This window comes from Carassius carassius, chromosome 23 (assembly GCF_963082965.1).
Source record: "Carassius carassius chromosome 23, fCarCar2.1, whole genome shotgun sequence".
Classification (NCBI taxonomy): domain Eukaryota; kingdom Metazoa; phylum Chordata; class Actinopteri; order Cypriniformes; family Cyprinidae; genus Carassius; species Carassius carassius.
Genome location: NC_081777.1, coordinates 13,217,633 through 13,234,764, shown reverse-complemented (window position 1 = coordinate 13,234,764; position 17,132 = coordinate 13,217,633). Strand labels below are relative to the sequence as shown.

Sequence of the window (17,132 nt, the reverse complement as noted above, 5' to 3'; positions counted from 1 at the left end):
ACCGAAACTCCACCGGTGACAGAATGGAGAAAAAACCTTGGGAGAAACCAGGCTCAGTTGGGCGGCCAGTTCTCCTCTGACATGACGAAACCAGTAGATAAATTCCAGGCTGCAGCAAAGTCAGATTGTGCAGAAGAATCATCTGTTTCCTTTCTAGGTGCTGATCCACCATCTGGTCTGGATACGTACTGGATCCGGGTGACTGCAGTGGCCCTCTGATCTGGATACAGACTGGATCTGGTGGCTACGGTGACCTCGGAATAATAGAGAAACAGACAAATATTAGCGTAGATGCCATTCTTCTAATGATGTAGCAAGTACATAGGGTGTTATAAAATTGGTAGCTCCGTGTAGCTGTTTATATTTTATTTTTTCTCTAGAATCTTTCACTCACTCTCTTTTTTTTAAAGTGTTTTTCACAAATTCATCAAACAACCGCAGTAAGAATATTTCATCAAGCACGGTGAGTAATGGCTTCTCCTGTCATTGTTACTTGCACCTCTTGCCACAAGTACAGTTTATCTATCTCTGTCGCTGATAACTTTATTAAAGAGTTATTTGGTGATTTTACATCCGAGTTAGTTCTGGCTGCAGATAAAGTTTTAATAGTTGGTGATTTTAATATCCATGTTGATAATGAAAAAGATGCATTGGGATCAGCATTTATAGACATTCTGAACTCTACTGGGGTTAGACAACACGTTTCAGGACCTACTCATTGTCGAAATCATACTCTAGATTTAATACTGTCACATGGAATTGATGTTGATGGTGTTGAAATTATTCAGCCAAGTGATGATATCTCAGATCATTATTTAGTTCTGTGCAAACTTCATATAGCCAAAATTGTAAATTCTACTTCCTGTTACAAGTATGGAAGAACCATCACTTCTAACACAAAAGACTGCTTTTTAAGTTATCTTCCTGATGTAACCAAATTCCTTAGCATATCCAAAACCTCAGAACAACTTGATGATGTAACAGAAACTATGGACTCTCTCTTTTCTAGCACTTTAAATACAGTTGCTCCTTTACGCTTAAGGAAGGTTAAGGAAAACAGTTTGACACCATGGTATAATGAGCATACTCACACCCTAAAGAGAGCAGCCCGAAAAATGGAGCGCAGCTGGAAGAAAACAAAACTAGAGGTATTTCGTATTGCTTGGCGAGGAAAGTAACATATCCTACAGAAAAGCATTAAAAACTGCTAGATCCGATTACTTTTCTTCTCTTTTAAAAGAAAACAAACATAACCCCAGGTATTTATTCAATACAGTGGCTAAATTAACGAAAAATAAAGCCTCAACAAGTGTTGACATTTCCCAACACCACAGCAGTAATGACTTTATGAACTACTTTACTTCTACGATACTATTAGAGATGAAATTGCAACCATTCAGCCGTCAGCTACAGTATCACAGTGCACTATAGACCCCCTGAGGAACAGTTCCACTCATTCTCTACCATAGGAGAGGAAGAATTGTATAAACTTGTTAAATCATCTAAAGCAACAACATGTATGTTAGACCCTATACCATCTAAGCTCCTAAAAGAGGTGCTTCCAGAAGTCATAGATCCTCTTCTGACTATTATTAATTCCTCATTGTCATTAGGATATGTCCCCAAAACCTTCAAACTGGCTGTTATTAAGCCTCTCATCAAAAAAACACAACTTGACCCCAAAGAACTAGTTAATTATAGACCAATCTTGAATCTCCCTTTTCTGTCCAAGATACTAGAAAAGGTGGTATCCTCACAATTATATTGCTTCTTAGAGAAAAATGGTATATGTGAGGATTTCCAGTCAGGATTTAACCGTATCATAGTACTGAGACTGCTCTCCTTAGAGTTACAAATGATCTGCTCTTATCATCTGATCGTGGGTGTATCTCTCTATTAGTTTTATTGGATCTTAGTGCTGCGTTTGACACAATTGACCACAAAATTCTTTTGCATAGACTTGAACACTTTGTTGGCATCAGTGGAAGTGCATTAGCATGGTTTAAATCATACTTATATGACCGCCATCAGTTCGTAGCAGTGAATGAAGATGTATCCTATCGATCACAAGTTCAGTATGGAGTACCTCAAGGCTCAGTACTAGGGCCGCTACTCTTCACGCTTTATATGTTAGCCTTGGGAGATATCATCAGGAAACATGGTGTTAGCTTTCACTGTTATGCTGATGATACTCAGCTCTATATTTCTTCGCAGCCGGGGGAAACACACCAATTTGAAAAACTAATGGATTGCATAGTCGATATAAAAAACTGGATGACGAGTAATTTCTTACTGCTAAATTCTGAAAAAACAGAGGTGTTAATTATAGGACCTAAAAACTCCGCTTGTAATAACCTAGAACACTGTCTAAGACTTGATGGTTGCTCTGTCAATTCTTCGTCATCAGTTAGGAACCTAGGTGTGCTATTTGATCGCAATCTTTCCTTAGTTCCCGGTTCCGGTTTACCTAATTAATGCAGTCTAAAAATCCTTTAACGGATTTGGATATTAAAATCAAATTAGTATGTTATGTGTAAGCCAGGTTAAAGAGATGGGTCTTTAATCTAGATTTAAACTGCAAGAGTGTGTCTGCCTCCTGAACAAAGTAAGGTAGGTTATTCCAGAGTTTAGGCGCCAAATAGGAAAAGGATCTGCTGCCCGCAGTTGATTTTGATATTCTAGGTATTATCAAATTGCCTGAGTTTTGAGAACGTAGCAGACGTAGAGGATTATAATGTAAAAGGAGCTCATTCAAATACTGAGGTGCTAAACCATTCAGGGCTTTATAAGTAATAAGCAATATTTTAAAATCTATACAATGTTTGATAGGGAGCCAGTGCAGTGTTGACAGGACCGGGCTAATATGGTCATACTTCCTGGTTCTAGTAAGAACTCTTGCTGCTGCATTTTGACTAGCTGTAGTTTATTTACTAAGCGTGCAGAACAACCACCCAATAAAGCATTACAATAATCTAACCTTGAGGTCATAAATGCATGGATTAACATTCCTGCATTTGACATTGAGAGCATAGGCCGTAATTTAGATATATTTTTGAGATGGAAAAATGCAGTTTTACAAATGCTAGAAACGTGGCTTTCTAAGCAAAGATTGCGATCAAATAGCACACCTAGGTTCCTAACTGATGACGAAGAATTGACAGCGCAGCCATCAAGTCTTAGACAGTGTTCTAGGTTATTACAAGCAGAGTTTTTAGGTCCTATAATTAACACCTCTGTTTTTTTCAGAATTTAGCAGTAAGAAATTACTCTTCATCCAGTTTTTTATATCGATTATGCATTCCATTAGTTTTTCAAATTGGTGTGTTTCACCGGGCCGCGAAGAAATATAGAGCTGAGTATCATCAGTGAAAGCTAACACCATGTTTCCTGATGATATCTCCCAAGGGTAACATATAAAGCGTGAAGAGTAGCGGCCCTAGTATTGAGCCATGAGGTACTCCATACTGCACTTGTTATCGATATGATACATCTTCATCCACTGCTACGAACTGATGGCAGTCATAGAAGTACGATTTAAACCATGCTAATGCACTTCCAGTAATGCCAACAGTGTTCAAGTCTATGCAAAAGAATGTTGTGGTCAATTGTGTCAAATGCAGCACTAAGATCCAATAAAGCTAATAGAGAGATACACCCACGATCAGATGATAAGAGCAGGTCATTTGTAACTCTAAGGAGAGCAGTCTCAGTGCTATGATACGGTCTAAATCCTGACTGGAAATCCTCACATATACCATTTTTCTCTAAGAAGGAATATAATTGTGAGGATACCACCTTTTCTAGTATCTTGGACAGAAAAGGGAGATTGGTCTATAATTAACTAGTTCTTTGGGGTCAAGTTGTGGTTTTTTGATGAGAGGCTTAATAACAGCTAGTGTGAAGGTTTTGGGGACATATCGTAATGACAATGAGGAATTAATAATAGTCAGAAGAGGATCTATGACTTCTGGAAGCACCTCTTTTAGGAGCTTAGGTGGTATAGGGTCTAACATACATGTTGTTGGTTTAGATGATTTAACAAGTTTATATAATTCTTCCTCTCCTATAGTAGAGAATGAGTGGATTCTATACTATTGTAACGCACTGCTAGGTGGTTGTCCCATATCTTCAATAAACAAGCTACAGGTAGTCCAAAATGGAGTGGCTAGAGTCCTTACCAGGTCAAGGAAACGATCATATTACCCTAATTTTAGAATGTCTGCACTTACTCACTATAACTTAATAACTATTAGTGTTAACTCACTATATCAGTTACTTACCTACAAGGCCCATAATGGTTTAGCTTCTGTGTTCCTAACTAGTCTTCTATCAAGCTACGATCCATCATGCTCCCTGAGGTCACAAAACTCTGGTCTTCTGTACCTAGGATAGCAAAGTCCAGCTTTTTTGCATTTGGCTCCCAAATTCAGTAATAGCCTTCTTGATAACATTAGGGGTTCAGACACATTCTTACTCTTCTTATTTAAATCTAAATTAAAGACATCTCTTTAGCCAGGCATTCAAATAATGCATCTCATAAGGTTGGACTGCAGTTATATCTGATAAAATGTGCATTATTATTCTTTAGCTTGGGTTAAAACTAATTAATTGTACTTTTTTTGGAATGGCAGCTATGCTAATTATGTCTCAATTTTACAAGTTTCAGTCTGGATCTATAACACCTGAAAAGAGATGATGCCAACCCCTCAGAAGACCTCGGATGATGCCAACCCTGAAACAACATACAGAACTACCAAATGTTGCTTTAAGTTTGATTGCATCATATAATAATTGCTGTTAATGGTATTTATTGTCTGTTTGATTAAGTCTTTAGTTGATTTTTCTGTACATTTCTGCCAAATGTAGAAATAACTATTACTAAAAGATACTAAATACTGAAGAAACATAATTTTCTGTAAAGTTCCTTTGCAACTATTTGTATCATAAAATGCGCTATGCAAATAAACTTCAATTGGATTGGGAATATATATATATATAGTTTTTTTATCATCGATCTGACTGGGTGGGCAAGCTGTCAATGTAGCTCTGCCCCAGGTTCTGTGCATCTTTGTTCGCAAATGATCTTAGTTAATTTTAGAGATGTTTTATTTATTTATTTTTTCAAAAAAATACATTGTAAATTCACTTAACTTGCAATAAAAGCCTCCCACGAAGCATGAGTAGCGTATATCTGTCTAAAGTATTCCCTCCACATGTCCAAATTTCCTGAAGTTGCCTCTGCTTCAATTTTATTGGTTGAATCTGTAAACCATTATTTTTCCTTTCTGCCCTCAGAACATTTTTAAATTAAAACTAAAGTAAAACTCCCATCTGTGTTTAGTCACACTATTACATCATAAAGTGGCACATTCCACAACCTGACATTTTGGCAGACTGGCTTCAATATAAACTGTCTTCAGTCTAAAAAGAAAGTTGAGAGTTCTGAAACTTACAGAATGTTTTTTATAGTACAGTGACCTCTGATATATCAAAATATCAAATAAATTTTTATTTCTCCGTTTATGGCCCCTTTAAATCAATCTCAGGTATTTTCCTAAAAATGAAGTATATTTCTAATGCAGTTCTAATCAACATTCACTGTATATAATACTAAAATAATATATTAAGGGCTCATACTGTGATAAGAATTCACATTGGATTACAGAAGATTATTTCAAACACTCAAGTAACAAAAATTGTTTGATGATATGCTAAGATGTCATGCTAGCATTCAACTGTTATGCTTTATAAAAGAGATTATACATTTTGACTAATTTTGAAAAGTTAATTGGAATATTTATTTTTAAAAACATTAGATCACACATACAAATTTAATGTGAATGTTAGATCAAGTAGAAAAATAGTTTTAAGGGAACATTTGCCGCTGAACATGTTTTAATACTATACCATAGATTTCCATAGGTATTGTTTTAGTCTCTGGTGGCCACCCTCTTTTGAGGCACCCTTTGCTTATTTTGCCCAAAATCATTTAGAAGTCATTATTAAATCATATAAGTCACTACAAATAATGTGAGTATTGTGTTTACACTTCTTTATCAGTTTATCAGACTACGATGTAAAAAAAATATTAAATTCATACACGACATGGAGTGTAGAGCATAATTTTGGATGCAACTAATTTGTTGAGGAAAAAAGCTGGTTTGATTATTCTGTATAGTTGTATTGTGAAATTTAAAGAATCATGTAAGTTTTTTTTTTCATATTTATCTTTATATGCAAACTACAGCAGCAACAAGAACAACAATTCTAACATAATAATAGTTTAATTCTCAATAGGACTTTGGTGGTGTTTTTCCAATAACATGGTGCTTTGTATTTTGTTCAGGCTTACACAGGATAATATAACATTTAGGTGCAAATATGCAAAATAGTAAACCAATGCTTGAGGCTATAATAGCAAAAATCTCCACAGCTACAGTGAATTTGCCAGGATAACTGACATAAGCTGGAATAAACGTGATCCATACAGCACAGAATATTATCATGCTGAATGTTATGAATTTGGCTTCATTAAAGTTATCAGGTAATGTGCGAGCCAGAAAAGCCAGAAAGAAGCACAAGACAGCCAGTAGGCCAATATAACCGAGCACAGCCCAGAAACCTATAGTTGAACCCAGACTGCACTCAAGTATGATCTTTTCCTTATAATATTTCATATTTTTGTAAGGAAATGGAGGAGATATTGTTAACCAAAGCACACAGATAAAAACCTGTATAAGTGTAAAGGCAAGAACACTGAGTCGTTGTTGTGCAGGCCCAAACCATTTCATGACATTACTTCCTGGAAGTGTAGACTTGAAGGCCATTAACACCACTATTGTTTTTCCCAGAACACAGGAGATACAGAGGACAAAAGTGATCCCAAATGATGTGTGACGCAACATACATGACCATTCAGTTGGCTGACCAATGAAAGTAAGTGAACAAAGGAAACATAGAGTCAAAGAGAAAAGCAGCAGGAAGCTTAGCTCCGAGTTGTTGGCTTTTACTATGGGAGTGTCCTTTTTGCTGTAAAACAGGAAGGCAACTAGCACAGTTATTCCTACTCCAAACAGTGAGAAAAAGATTAGCACTATACTCATAACTTCTGTGAATGACAAAAACTCTACAGCCTTTAACACACACTTATTTTTCTCAGCATTAGACCAGTATTCCCCTGGACACTGCTTGCAGTTATTCGAATCTGGAAAGGAAGTTGCAATCATTATAGTTACAGTATAGTTAGAGATAAAAAAGAGAGATATTTTTTTTTTTATCATTTGTTAAGTGCAATGCAAGAGGGTAGACACAAACAGAGTTGAGAATTACCTGTCTCATTACTGAATTCCCCTTCTGCACATGGAATACAGTCATAGCAGCAGACAGGTCTTCCTTTCTGTGTAGCCTTTCTAGTGCCAGGAGGACAACTCTCACTGCACACAGACTTTGGCTTCTACATGGGAACAAGTATATACACTAACATTCAAAAATGTGGGTTCAGTAAGAATTTATTATTATTATTATTATTATTAATTAATTTAATTTACATGACGCCTATTATATATTATAATAATATATATAATATTTATATATATAATGTATACAATAGCAATATTTTAATAAAAGATAAATTTTCATCAGCCAATTTCAATGTCACATAATCCTTCAGAAATCATTCCAATATGCTGATTTATTATCATTTTTGGAAAGTTGTGCTTTATTTATTTATTTGTTTGTTAGTTTTTTTTTGTATGTGTGTAATTATTTTCAGTTATATATTTCTGTTTTCCAATATCCATATATATATAAAATACAAATAACAATGTTTATTTTAAATATAAATATTTTGTACCAATATAATATACAGTTTAAAAGTTTTCAGTCAGTATTTATTTATTTTTTCAAATTAATACTTTTATTCAGCAAGAATGGGATAAATTGTTCAAACATGACAGTAAAGCCTTCTATTTAGTAAAAACAATAATAATAATAATAATAATAATATATTTTAATTGAATTGTATGTAAAAATATACATATTTTCTAGGATTTCATATTTAAAACAAAGAAAAAGATGAAAATTCAATGTGTTGACTCACAGAGATGTTGAGTCATAGTGACACATTATACTTACATAATAATATGAATGTAGAGATTTCAGTAAAGGCAAAGTTAGTTTTTGATTTATCCATATAGTATTGTATAATTTATGTATTTTCTAAATGTAAATACAGAAATATTTATTCATTCATTCATTCGTTTGTTTGTCTTCCTTCAATTTAATCAAACATTGTTTTACCAACGGGTTATTTACTTGCAACTTTCCTCCAGCCCAGATTATGTTTTCAGTGTTGAGTACAAAGCGTTGACCAGGGGGGAAAGAGGCATCATAGTATCCCACCGGCTTAAACTGGAATGATCCATCTGAGTTTTGCTGCCAGTTTACAACTTCATATTGGGCCACTGTAGCACCAGTGCTGTCAAACCACACACGATCGCCAAACCTTACGGTGAAATTTACTTTTTTCAGAGCCTCAACCACCTAATGAAAAAATAATAATAAATAAATAAATTATATATATATATATATATATATATATATATATATATATATATATATATATATATATATATATATATATATATATATATATATTGCATTATCATTGAGGTCCTTTAATGCATTGTTCACCATAAATACTGTTACCCTCTTTTCTTCCTTTCTGTTTATCTGTGTTTTATCTTTACCTGCTGTGGTTGTATTGTCAGGCCTTTCTCACAACCTTCTTGTTCTTTGCACTTGAGCAGACTGTGTAGTGAATGAGCCACAGCAAAAACTGCTTCATAGACATTGGCTGAATATCTGTGTTCAGACACATCTTCGTTGTAATTTTTCACCACAAGTAGATCATCATATTTTCTGCAACTTAATGCATATTGAGAAGAATTCCGCTCAGTGTGTAAGCATGGGATGGCTGTTTTCCAGAATGATTTTGTAACATATTCTGAAAACCCTTCAATATTGATTTTTCTCATTGCAAACCCCAGTGACCCTCCTAGCACACGAAAGCTGTTCGGAGTGATGTAATTTTCTGAAGTTATCCATGACTTCACTCCAATCATTTGAAGGCCTGTTATGTTTTGAATGCTTAGCTGATCAATAAGTAAACCCATCTCAAGAAACGAAACAAATGCAACAATCACTTTTGCAGTGCCTTTTTTAAATTTTTCTACCACTTTCTGGAGTTTTTCTATTTCTGTTCGGTAGAATTTGACTGAGTACTCCACACAAATCCCCTCCTCCCGGGCTATGTTCAGAAATATTGCCATTCCATAGTTTCCATATTCATTGTCACTGTTCACAGTTCCAACCCAAGACCAGCCTAAATCCTTGATCAAGTATGCAAGTGCTCTGCTCTGGTGGTAATCACTAGCCGTAGTCCTGAAGAATGAAGGGTAATCTTTTCTATTACCGAGACATTCACATGAAGCTGAATGACTTATCTGAAAAAAGAAAGAAGGAAAACACAGAAAACAGTGAATCCATCATCACTGATTATGTCAAACATTGGTGTTATTGCACTTTACCACTGGAATCTTAAAAGGTCCTGTAGTTCTAGAGAGAATCACTGTGGCAGTAGACTCTGAATCTCCTATTATAGCATGCAAAGGAGACTGTCCAGTACATCTTCCTTTTTCTCCAAACTCCTGAACATTCATCAGTCCCATAATTGCACTCATGGTAGACAGTCTTGAACCACAGGTATCATATATTCGATAACCAATAGAAACATTTGGGAGCAAATGTTCACTTCTGTTAATCTCTTCAATGGCAAAGATCATGATTTGTGCCAGGCGAAAATCTCTCAGATTCACACTGTGAAAATAAACATTAAATCAGAAGGCTAAATAGCAACTATATTCTGATCAATCAATCAATCATTCAATAATAAGGTGGAGAAGGGAATGACTGCATTATTTATTTATTTATTTTTATGGCTTGAAAGACCATAATATTAAATATTGCTGTTATAATGTGAATTTATATTTATAATGCATTTAATTATTTTAAATAAATTTTCTCCCGTAAAGTTTCAATGTATAAATGTAACAAACCTGGAGCATGAGAGAGGCTGAGGTTTTTTTGTAAATTCAAATGAAGGTACTGTCTCTGTGCTGTGGACTGGAAAAAGTGCTCCAATGGTTATGTCTCCATTCTTGGAAATCAGCGGGTACTTAGGGTCTCCCATCATTCGGCATAGTGTGTTTCCTGCCTTTGTATGAAGCTGATGTAAAAGCAGGATTGTGTAAAGAAAGAGAAGCATCCCAAAGATTGTGCTCCACGGCAACTGCAAATGCAATTGAATGATAGTCTATTTTCACTTTTATAGACAAAATTCATATGGATGAATGATTACGAGCATAACCAATTACCTCAAAGAGGAGGTAAAGTAGGAGTGGAATAGAGTCACACTAATTTGATTATCTAAATTTAAATACAATTAAAAAGCAAAACTCTGAAGATTGGAGGTTCCAGTTTTATTAGAGCAAAAAGATTTACACAGATACGTTTCATTGTGTGTTATTTATATAAACAGTATTTTTTTTCTCTCTCTCTAAAATTGAGATCAGAATTACATGATCTTATATATTATATATATATATATATATATATATATATATATATATATATATATACATAATTGTATGTTATCTCATATTATATTGTCTTATATATATATATTTATATATATATATATATATATATATAGAGAGAGAGGGAGAGAGAGAGGGAGAAAGAGGGAGAGAGAGAGAGAGAGAGAGAGAGAGAGAGAGAGAGAGAGAGAGAGAGAGACTGAGAGAGAGAGAGAGTTGTGGGCAAAATTATTATAAATTATTCAATTATTATACATTAGTATTTTAAGTCAGTCAATAAGTCAGTTATTTCTATATTTTGCTGTAGTGTCAGTAGGAAATATCAGTTTAAATTTCATTGTGCCACTACTTGTAATATTCCAGTGAGATTTTTGTTTGCACAAGAAGTGTGACAAGAGCAAGTGCTCCACACTGAGATCTGATCTCATCATCATCCAGTCTGTCTGAAACTACATGAAGAAACAGAACAATCTATGACAGAATTCCAGAAGAACTGTGGCAACCTTTCCAAGATGCTTCAAGAAACTTACCTATAAAGCTACAGTTTTGTTAAAAGTTTTAGGCACTTGTGTAAAATGCTGTAAAATGAGGATGCTATGAAAAATAATGTCATAAATAGATTTCTTTATCAATTAACTCAATTAAAGCAACATTTGCTTTGACAATCCTTTGTGTTTAAAGCTTATTTTCCCTAGGTGCACTTGTGCAAAGTTCTTCAGTTAGCTTTGCAGGTAGGTTTCTCGAAGCATCTTGGAGATTTTGTGTCATGGTTGGTTTTGTTGGTGTTTATGTCTTTTATTTTTATATTTTGCCTTGTTTCGTGTTCCTGTCATGTGTTCCGTGTTACTAAATAAATACACGATTGTCATGTATTTATTTAGAAACATATTTTATGTGATCACCAACACAAGTTATCCAAAAGCAAACTTCCACACGCACCACCGTGCACTCAGATCACAAACCCGAGCACTTCAAATGTGTCCCACCACAAACGTTGGAGCAACACCACCACCAACATAAAAGATCCTTCACCTGTGGGACCCCAGCTCCTAAAAGAAAATCAAAGACAAATAAATAAGTAAATGAAATAAGATCGATAGAGTCACAGTTTCATAATGAAGCAAATAATGAAGGATATGCTCACAAATAAATCACAATCAACAATATACAACTATTCAAAAGAAGAAGAAAAACAAACAAAAAACGTGTTTCAAACTACGAGGTACACAGGACTCGCACGGAGCAACCAAGTAGTCTGTACACCGACTCCAATAATCAAATAAATGATCCCCCACCCCAAAATAAATATGAACTAAAAGTCTAAGAAAACCTGACAACAGATGCAATTCTCTTTGTTAGTTAGCCATAAGACAGGCTGAAACCAATGTCAACAAACAAAACAAAGGGAAGTATCCAAAGGATACGCATAACAGACTGCAATCAACCAGCTCTAAAATAGGAAGCACTTGTCGCTCATTGGTGATCACAAGTGTCAATCACCATCATTTACCTCATTCATATGGTCACAATCCACACCGAGCTTCTGCATCATTGCCCCGACGATGAACTAAACAATAACCTCAATCTTTAGTCCCAAGGCCAGAACCAGGCAACAGCTGTACTACCCTCTATACTAGACACTGTACCTGCCCCCAATGATCGTGGGAGATGATGTACATTAGAGTGCTGCCCAGATGTACTCCTTACAGTCCTCTTCACCACACTCTCACCCATCACAGCAGAACTTAAAGGAGGACCCATTACTGGCTGCATGCTCACCTCTGTCTCAGGCAGTTCCCCTGCTCCCTGGACTTAACCAAACCCCTGAGGAATGGACTGGACATTACCCCAAGGTGCTTGCCTACTACTAACCTGCTGTGATTCTGGCACCAGTATAAACAAGTCTCCCTCATCTAACTCCTCCATTAATAACTGTTCTTGCTAATCTGAGGTTCCAGAAAGTATCAGTCCACAGGATTTGTCAATTCTGATACAAGTCTGGTACACCACTGAGCTCCATAGGTCATGGATTTTAATGTCAACCTCACACACTATAGTGGAGATAAACCAACTGACCCTTATTCAGTGGCATTTCTCGTACCTGCAGATAATGCCTGGCTTTTCAGCGATCAGCCCCCAACTGTTCACGAGCACCCTCAAAAGCCACCTGCAACCGATCTTAATGCTCCAGGACACATAGATGATCACTACCTGCCAGCTGCTCCTCAACTCTACCAAGCAGAAAGTCGCCTGGAAGTCTAGGCTATTCGTATAGTAATAATAGTATAAATACTATTCGGCCAGTGAAAAGGAATGAGACCAACTATATTCTAAAATATTTATCTGAGAACTATTTTAAAGTTTTGTTTTAGGGATTTTTTTATATATATATTTATGCTAAAAATAACAAGGATACTGGATGATTTTTAGCAATATAAATTGTGTATGGCACAAATAGCATTTATAGTTCCTATCTCATATTTCCTTAATGTCTTGAACTTTAAACTGTGTTATATATGGTGTCACATGGATGGGAATATGCATAATAATGATATGCAGATGCAGTTATGCAAAGTAAAATTAGGCGTTGTAAGCTCCATATATGGTGATTTCGGGGAGGAGACGAGGTGGAGATGCATGTACGCACATATTCCCCTGACTGGGATTTAAAACGGGATTTTTGCAAAATCTAGCTTTTGTGCCTACATACAGTTTTAGGAAGAAATCTATGGAGAGTTTTGCTTGCTCAGCTAGCGTGTTTACAAAACTTAATGCTACATCTGTGACGTCAGATGAACTTGCCTGAAACATGTCCCAGTCTATGTCATCAAGAGCCGCCTGTAGCATGGCTTCAGAGTGGGCGGACCAACACGTCACTACCCTATGCACCGGGGGTTTTTTTAACGAGCCTTTGTTTATATTCCGGTGTGAGAAAAATGGTGGCATGATCCGATTTGCCAAAAGCTGGTAGTGAGCGAACTTTGTAGACATTCTTAAATTGAGAGTAGCAATGATCTAGTGTGGTTGGATAGAAAACATGTTGATAAAAGTTTGGCATAAACTGCCTGACGTTGGCTTTGTGAAAATCCCCAGCGATGATAATAGTAGTGCCAGGATGTTTGCTGATGTTGCTGCTGTGCGAATCATGAAGCTTAGACAAAGCCAAGCCAGTGTCTTCTTGTGGTGGGATGTAAACAACAGTAAGGCCATCCTTAAAAATATTCTTGTTTGCCGTAACCCGACCGACCCTGTCAATTTAGGACCGACTTTATTTTTTATTTTTTGCTTTTAGTCCGACCGACTTGCCGGTTGTACATTTGTGTTAAGACCAACCAATTTTTTTTACTCTTCAAACAACCAATACAAAAGCAATAAAATAATCTTAATTATATTTTAGTAAGTATTGTAAATATATAAATTGCCTAGGCCTACATACAAAGGAAGGCTATGTTCTTTCTTTAAAAACCCTGTGACGTCATCTTTGTTTACACGGATGTCACACTATGGCCTGTGCATTCGCTTCATCTCCTCTCATTCACTGTCAGAGTCAACAGTTCGCGCTTGGTATAGATGGCTGCGGCTGCAGTAAACAAAATGTTTGCGGTCACTGTTCAAAGTCATACGGGTGCGGGCACCATAATACATCTAAAAAATTCATTTAAACAGCTCAACACCGCTTTAACTCTGGAAAAACTGTCCAGATCTTTTCCCATCGATTCTCCCGTCTAGACTAAAACGATGACCATGTCGACTGTCACTTTATGTTCGAAAATCTATTGCACGAATCAACCAACACATTTTTCGAAAACGAAAATAGGAAATTGATTTTAACGACCCTCTCTCGGAACACGTCCAGTTTTTTTTGTTGTTTTTTGAACATGCGTCACACAGCAACTGCAGCTTCGGACACGCACGCACAACAGTAAATAATACTTCTGCACAATGTTTTTCTTTTTACAACAGAAATGTGAATTCTGCCGGTATTCAGACAGTCTCATGCATACAGATACAGATTCGGGCCAGAATCACCTATGCGATTTGTTGTTATTGACATTTCTAATGGTAAACACAGCCATGTTGAAGCCTGCAGTAAATGTTTTGCGTTATGGCAGTCCACTCTGCTTATTGTTTTTCGAGAATGTTGCACTCCTGTTTGTCATTGTGCACGTAACTTCACGCCAATAAATCATCGGAAATATTGGTCTTTACCAATATATTGAATCTTTACATTCGTCCTGCCTGTTGTCTGTGGATTTACCTATATTTGGTGTTATTTGCTGTATAAAATGCGTCTAGACTTGCAAAATCAATTTTACAGTTGATTCAATGAACACTTGTCACTCAAATCAAACAAGATTTTTTTTCCCACAAAAGTGACAACCCAAGAAAGCAAAGTAAACAGTCTCTCATTTGTAGGTTGCATGACACCTAGCGGTGGATGCAAGTAAAACAGTATAACAGTACCTATTTTTTTTTTCTTCTCACCTGAAATTCATGCAATAAACATGTTTTTGACAAAGATTTCAATTTGTTTGTGGTCTATATAGCCTGCATCAAAATGAGGTTTGCAATGATGCGCCTGAAGACACGGGTTGAAGACCCAGCCAGTGACGTTACGATATGCTAATTTGTTTAAATTCATACCTACGTAATCACCATCACCATTTTTGTTTTACATTGAAACTTGAAAAAAAAATATAGACCTACCTACCGACCCTTTTTGAAAAAAAATTACTGTTACGGCAAACCAAAATATTTTTAAGGATGGCCTAACGATGATCAATGAAAACTCCCAGTTGCAGATAGAATGGGCAGCAAATAATGGATAAATGTTCCAGATGAGGCGAGCAGGAGCGCGACAGAGTGTAGATATTCCTGGGGTCACACCATTTCTTGTTAATCATGAAACATACTCCTCCACCTTTGGATTTACTGGCCTCTGCTGTTCTGTCCATCTGTAAAACAGAGAAGTTATCAAATGGCATTATAGCAGTGTCCGGGACCGAGGTTGTGAGCCATGTTTCAGACAAACAAAGGATGTTACAGTCCGTAATGTCCCGTTGGAAACTTATCCTGGCTCTAAGATCGTCTATTTTATTCTCCAGAGACTGGATGGCGAGCAGAATGCTCGGTAGAGGAGGACCGTGAGCTCTTTTATTGATTTTGATTGCTTCCATTGTCCTTATTTGTAAGTTGCTTTAGGTAAAAGCATCTGCTAAATGACTATATGTAAATGAAACAAGCAATATTTAATGCAATTTTCCTGATACTATAAATTAAAAAAAATATATAAAAAAATACAAATACATACAAAAATAAATATAAATGGCTAAAGTCTGAAAACACTGTGTTCAATACAAACTGGGCTACAGAAATATGTAAACAGCATGTATGTACCTGAAATACATGAATACATTTTTTAAATATATTCAAATAGTTAAAAAATACTGCTTTAGCAAATGCAACTTTATGTATTTTGAATCAAATGCTGGCTAGGTGAGCAGAAGAAAATTATTTAAAAAAACATGAAAAAACTTTTGACTGGTTTTGTGTCATGTTTAAATATATAAATGAACATCACATACCTGGCATTTTCCAGTGTATATTGTTAAAATAAAAAATAAAAAAACAACCTTTCAAGACACTCATGGGAGTATGTGCCTTGCATGGTCTAGCTGTTTTTCAGGTTCCTGAGTTGGCTTCTTATTTGCATTGGCTCACTTTGCAACAGGTTCTTTTGAACTGTTATCCTTGCATCTGAAATAAATAAAATAAAAATATAAGCATGCTGTTTACACAAATAAACTACCTTATTAACATTATTGTTATGGTCACTGATACTAGTAGTAATTTATAGGGGGGGGGGGAGAACACAATTACCAAATAGCACATTTATTATCAGTTATATTTACAGCTTACTTTATACAATTACACCTCAGACGATCACAAACACCAATGACGGGGTATAATACATTCATAATATTTACACCAGAGCAGATTAATGAACAGAAGTTTAGTTACATTCATAAACACAAGCATGTGTAGTGTGTGTAGTCCTATACAATACAAAAACTAGTTATAAATATGGCTTTATTCATGAACAGAGAATAGCCTGTCACTGTAAAGTTTTGTAAAATCATTCTGACTGACGTAAGCCTATCAACAATATAACTCATATCCCTTTTATACCATATTGCTGTCTATGTTGTAGAACTGGATTTAAGACAAGGGCCGAACATGGGCCGTAACCTGCCCATGTGGTGTCGTCTGCCCGTTCTCTGAAGAATCACACTCAGTCAGGGATTTTTCTCTCAGAAGAAAAGACTTTATTTTACAGAAAATAAAGCCGAGAGTCCTTGCAAGGAGATCTCCCGAATGTTATTTGGTATCTCCTTATATACACTAAATGGGGCGGTTCCACATAGTCAAACTTTTCCTTATGATTACAATTTTAATACCTCCCTAGAGAGGAGAGGC

General features: G+C 35.8%; 1 protein-coding gene across 1 annotated transcript; it reads right to left on the bottom strand.

Annotated features, from left to right (window-relative positions):
• Positions 1-6,290: 6,290 nt before the first annotated feature.
• On the bottom strand, positions 6,291-10,342 carry LOC132101356 (extracellular calcium-sensing receptor-like). The gene is made up of 6 exons (XM_059506249.1): positions 10,116-10,342; positions 9,588-9,876; positions 8,748-9,503; positions 8,314-8,541; positions 7,330-7,453; positions 6,291-7,204 (listed from the first exon to the last, which is right to left on the bottom strand). Exons 1-6 carry the CDS (start codon positions 10,322-10,324, stop codon positions 6,291-6,293), a joined length of 2,520 nt encoding a protein of 839 aa, XP_059362232.1. The 5' UTR covers positions 10,325-10,342.
• Between the last annotated feature and the right edge of the window lie 6,790 nt (positions 10,343-17,132).

What these genes read in the sequence shown, in the direction of transcription:
- LOC132101356 (XM_059506249.1), bottom strand. Translation starts at nt 10,324, where the DNA reads ATGCTTCTCTTTCTTTACACAATCCTGCTTTTACATCAGCTTCATACA. An exon ending in CAGCCTCTCTCATGCTCCAG is followed by an intron (nt 9,877 to 10,115) that starts GTTTGTTACATT and finishes TTATTTTCACAG; the next exon opens with TGTGAATCTGAGAGATTTTC. An exon ending in TGACAATACAACCACAGCAG is followed by an intron (nt 8,542 to 8,747) that starts GTAAAGATAAAA and finishes TTTTTTCATTAG; the next exon opens with GTGGTTGAGGCTCTGAAAAA.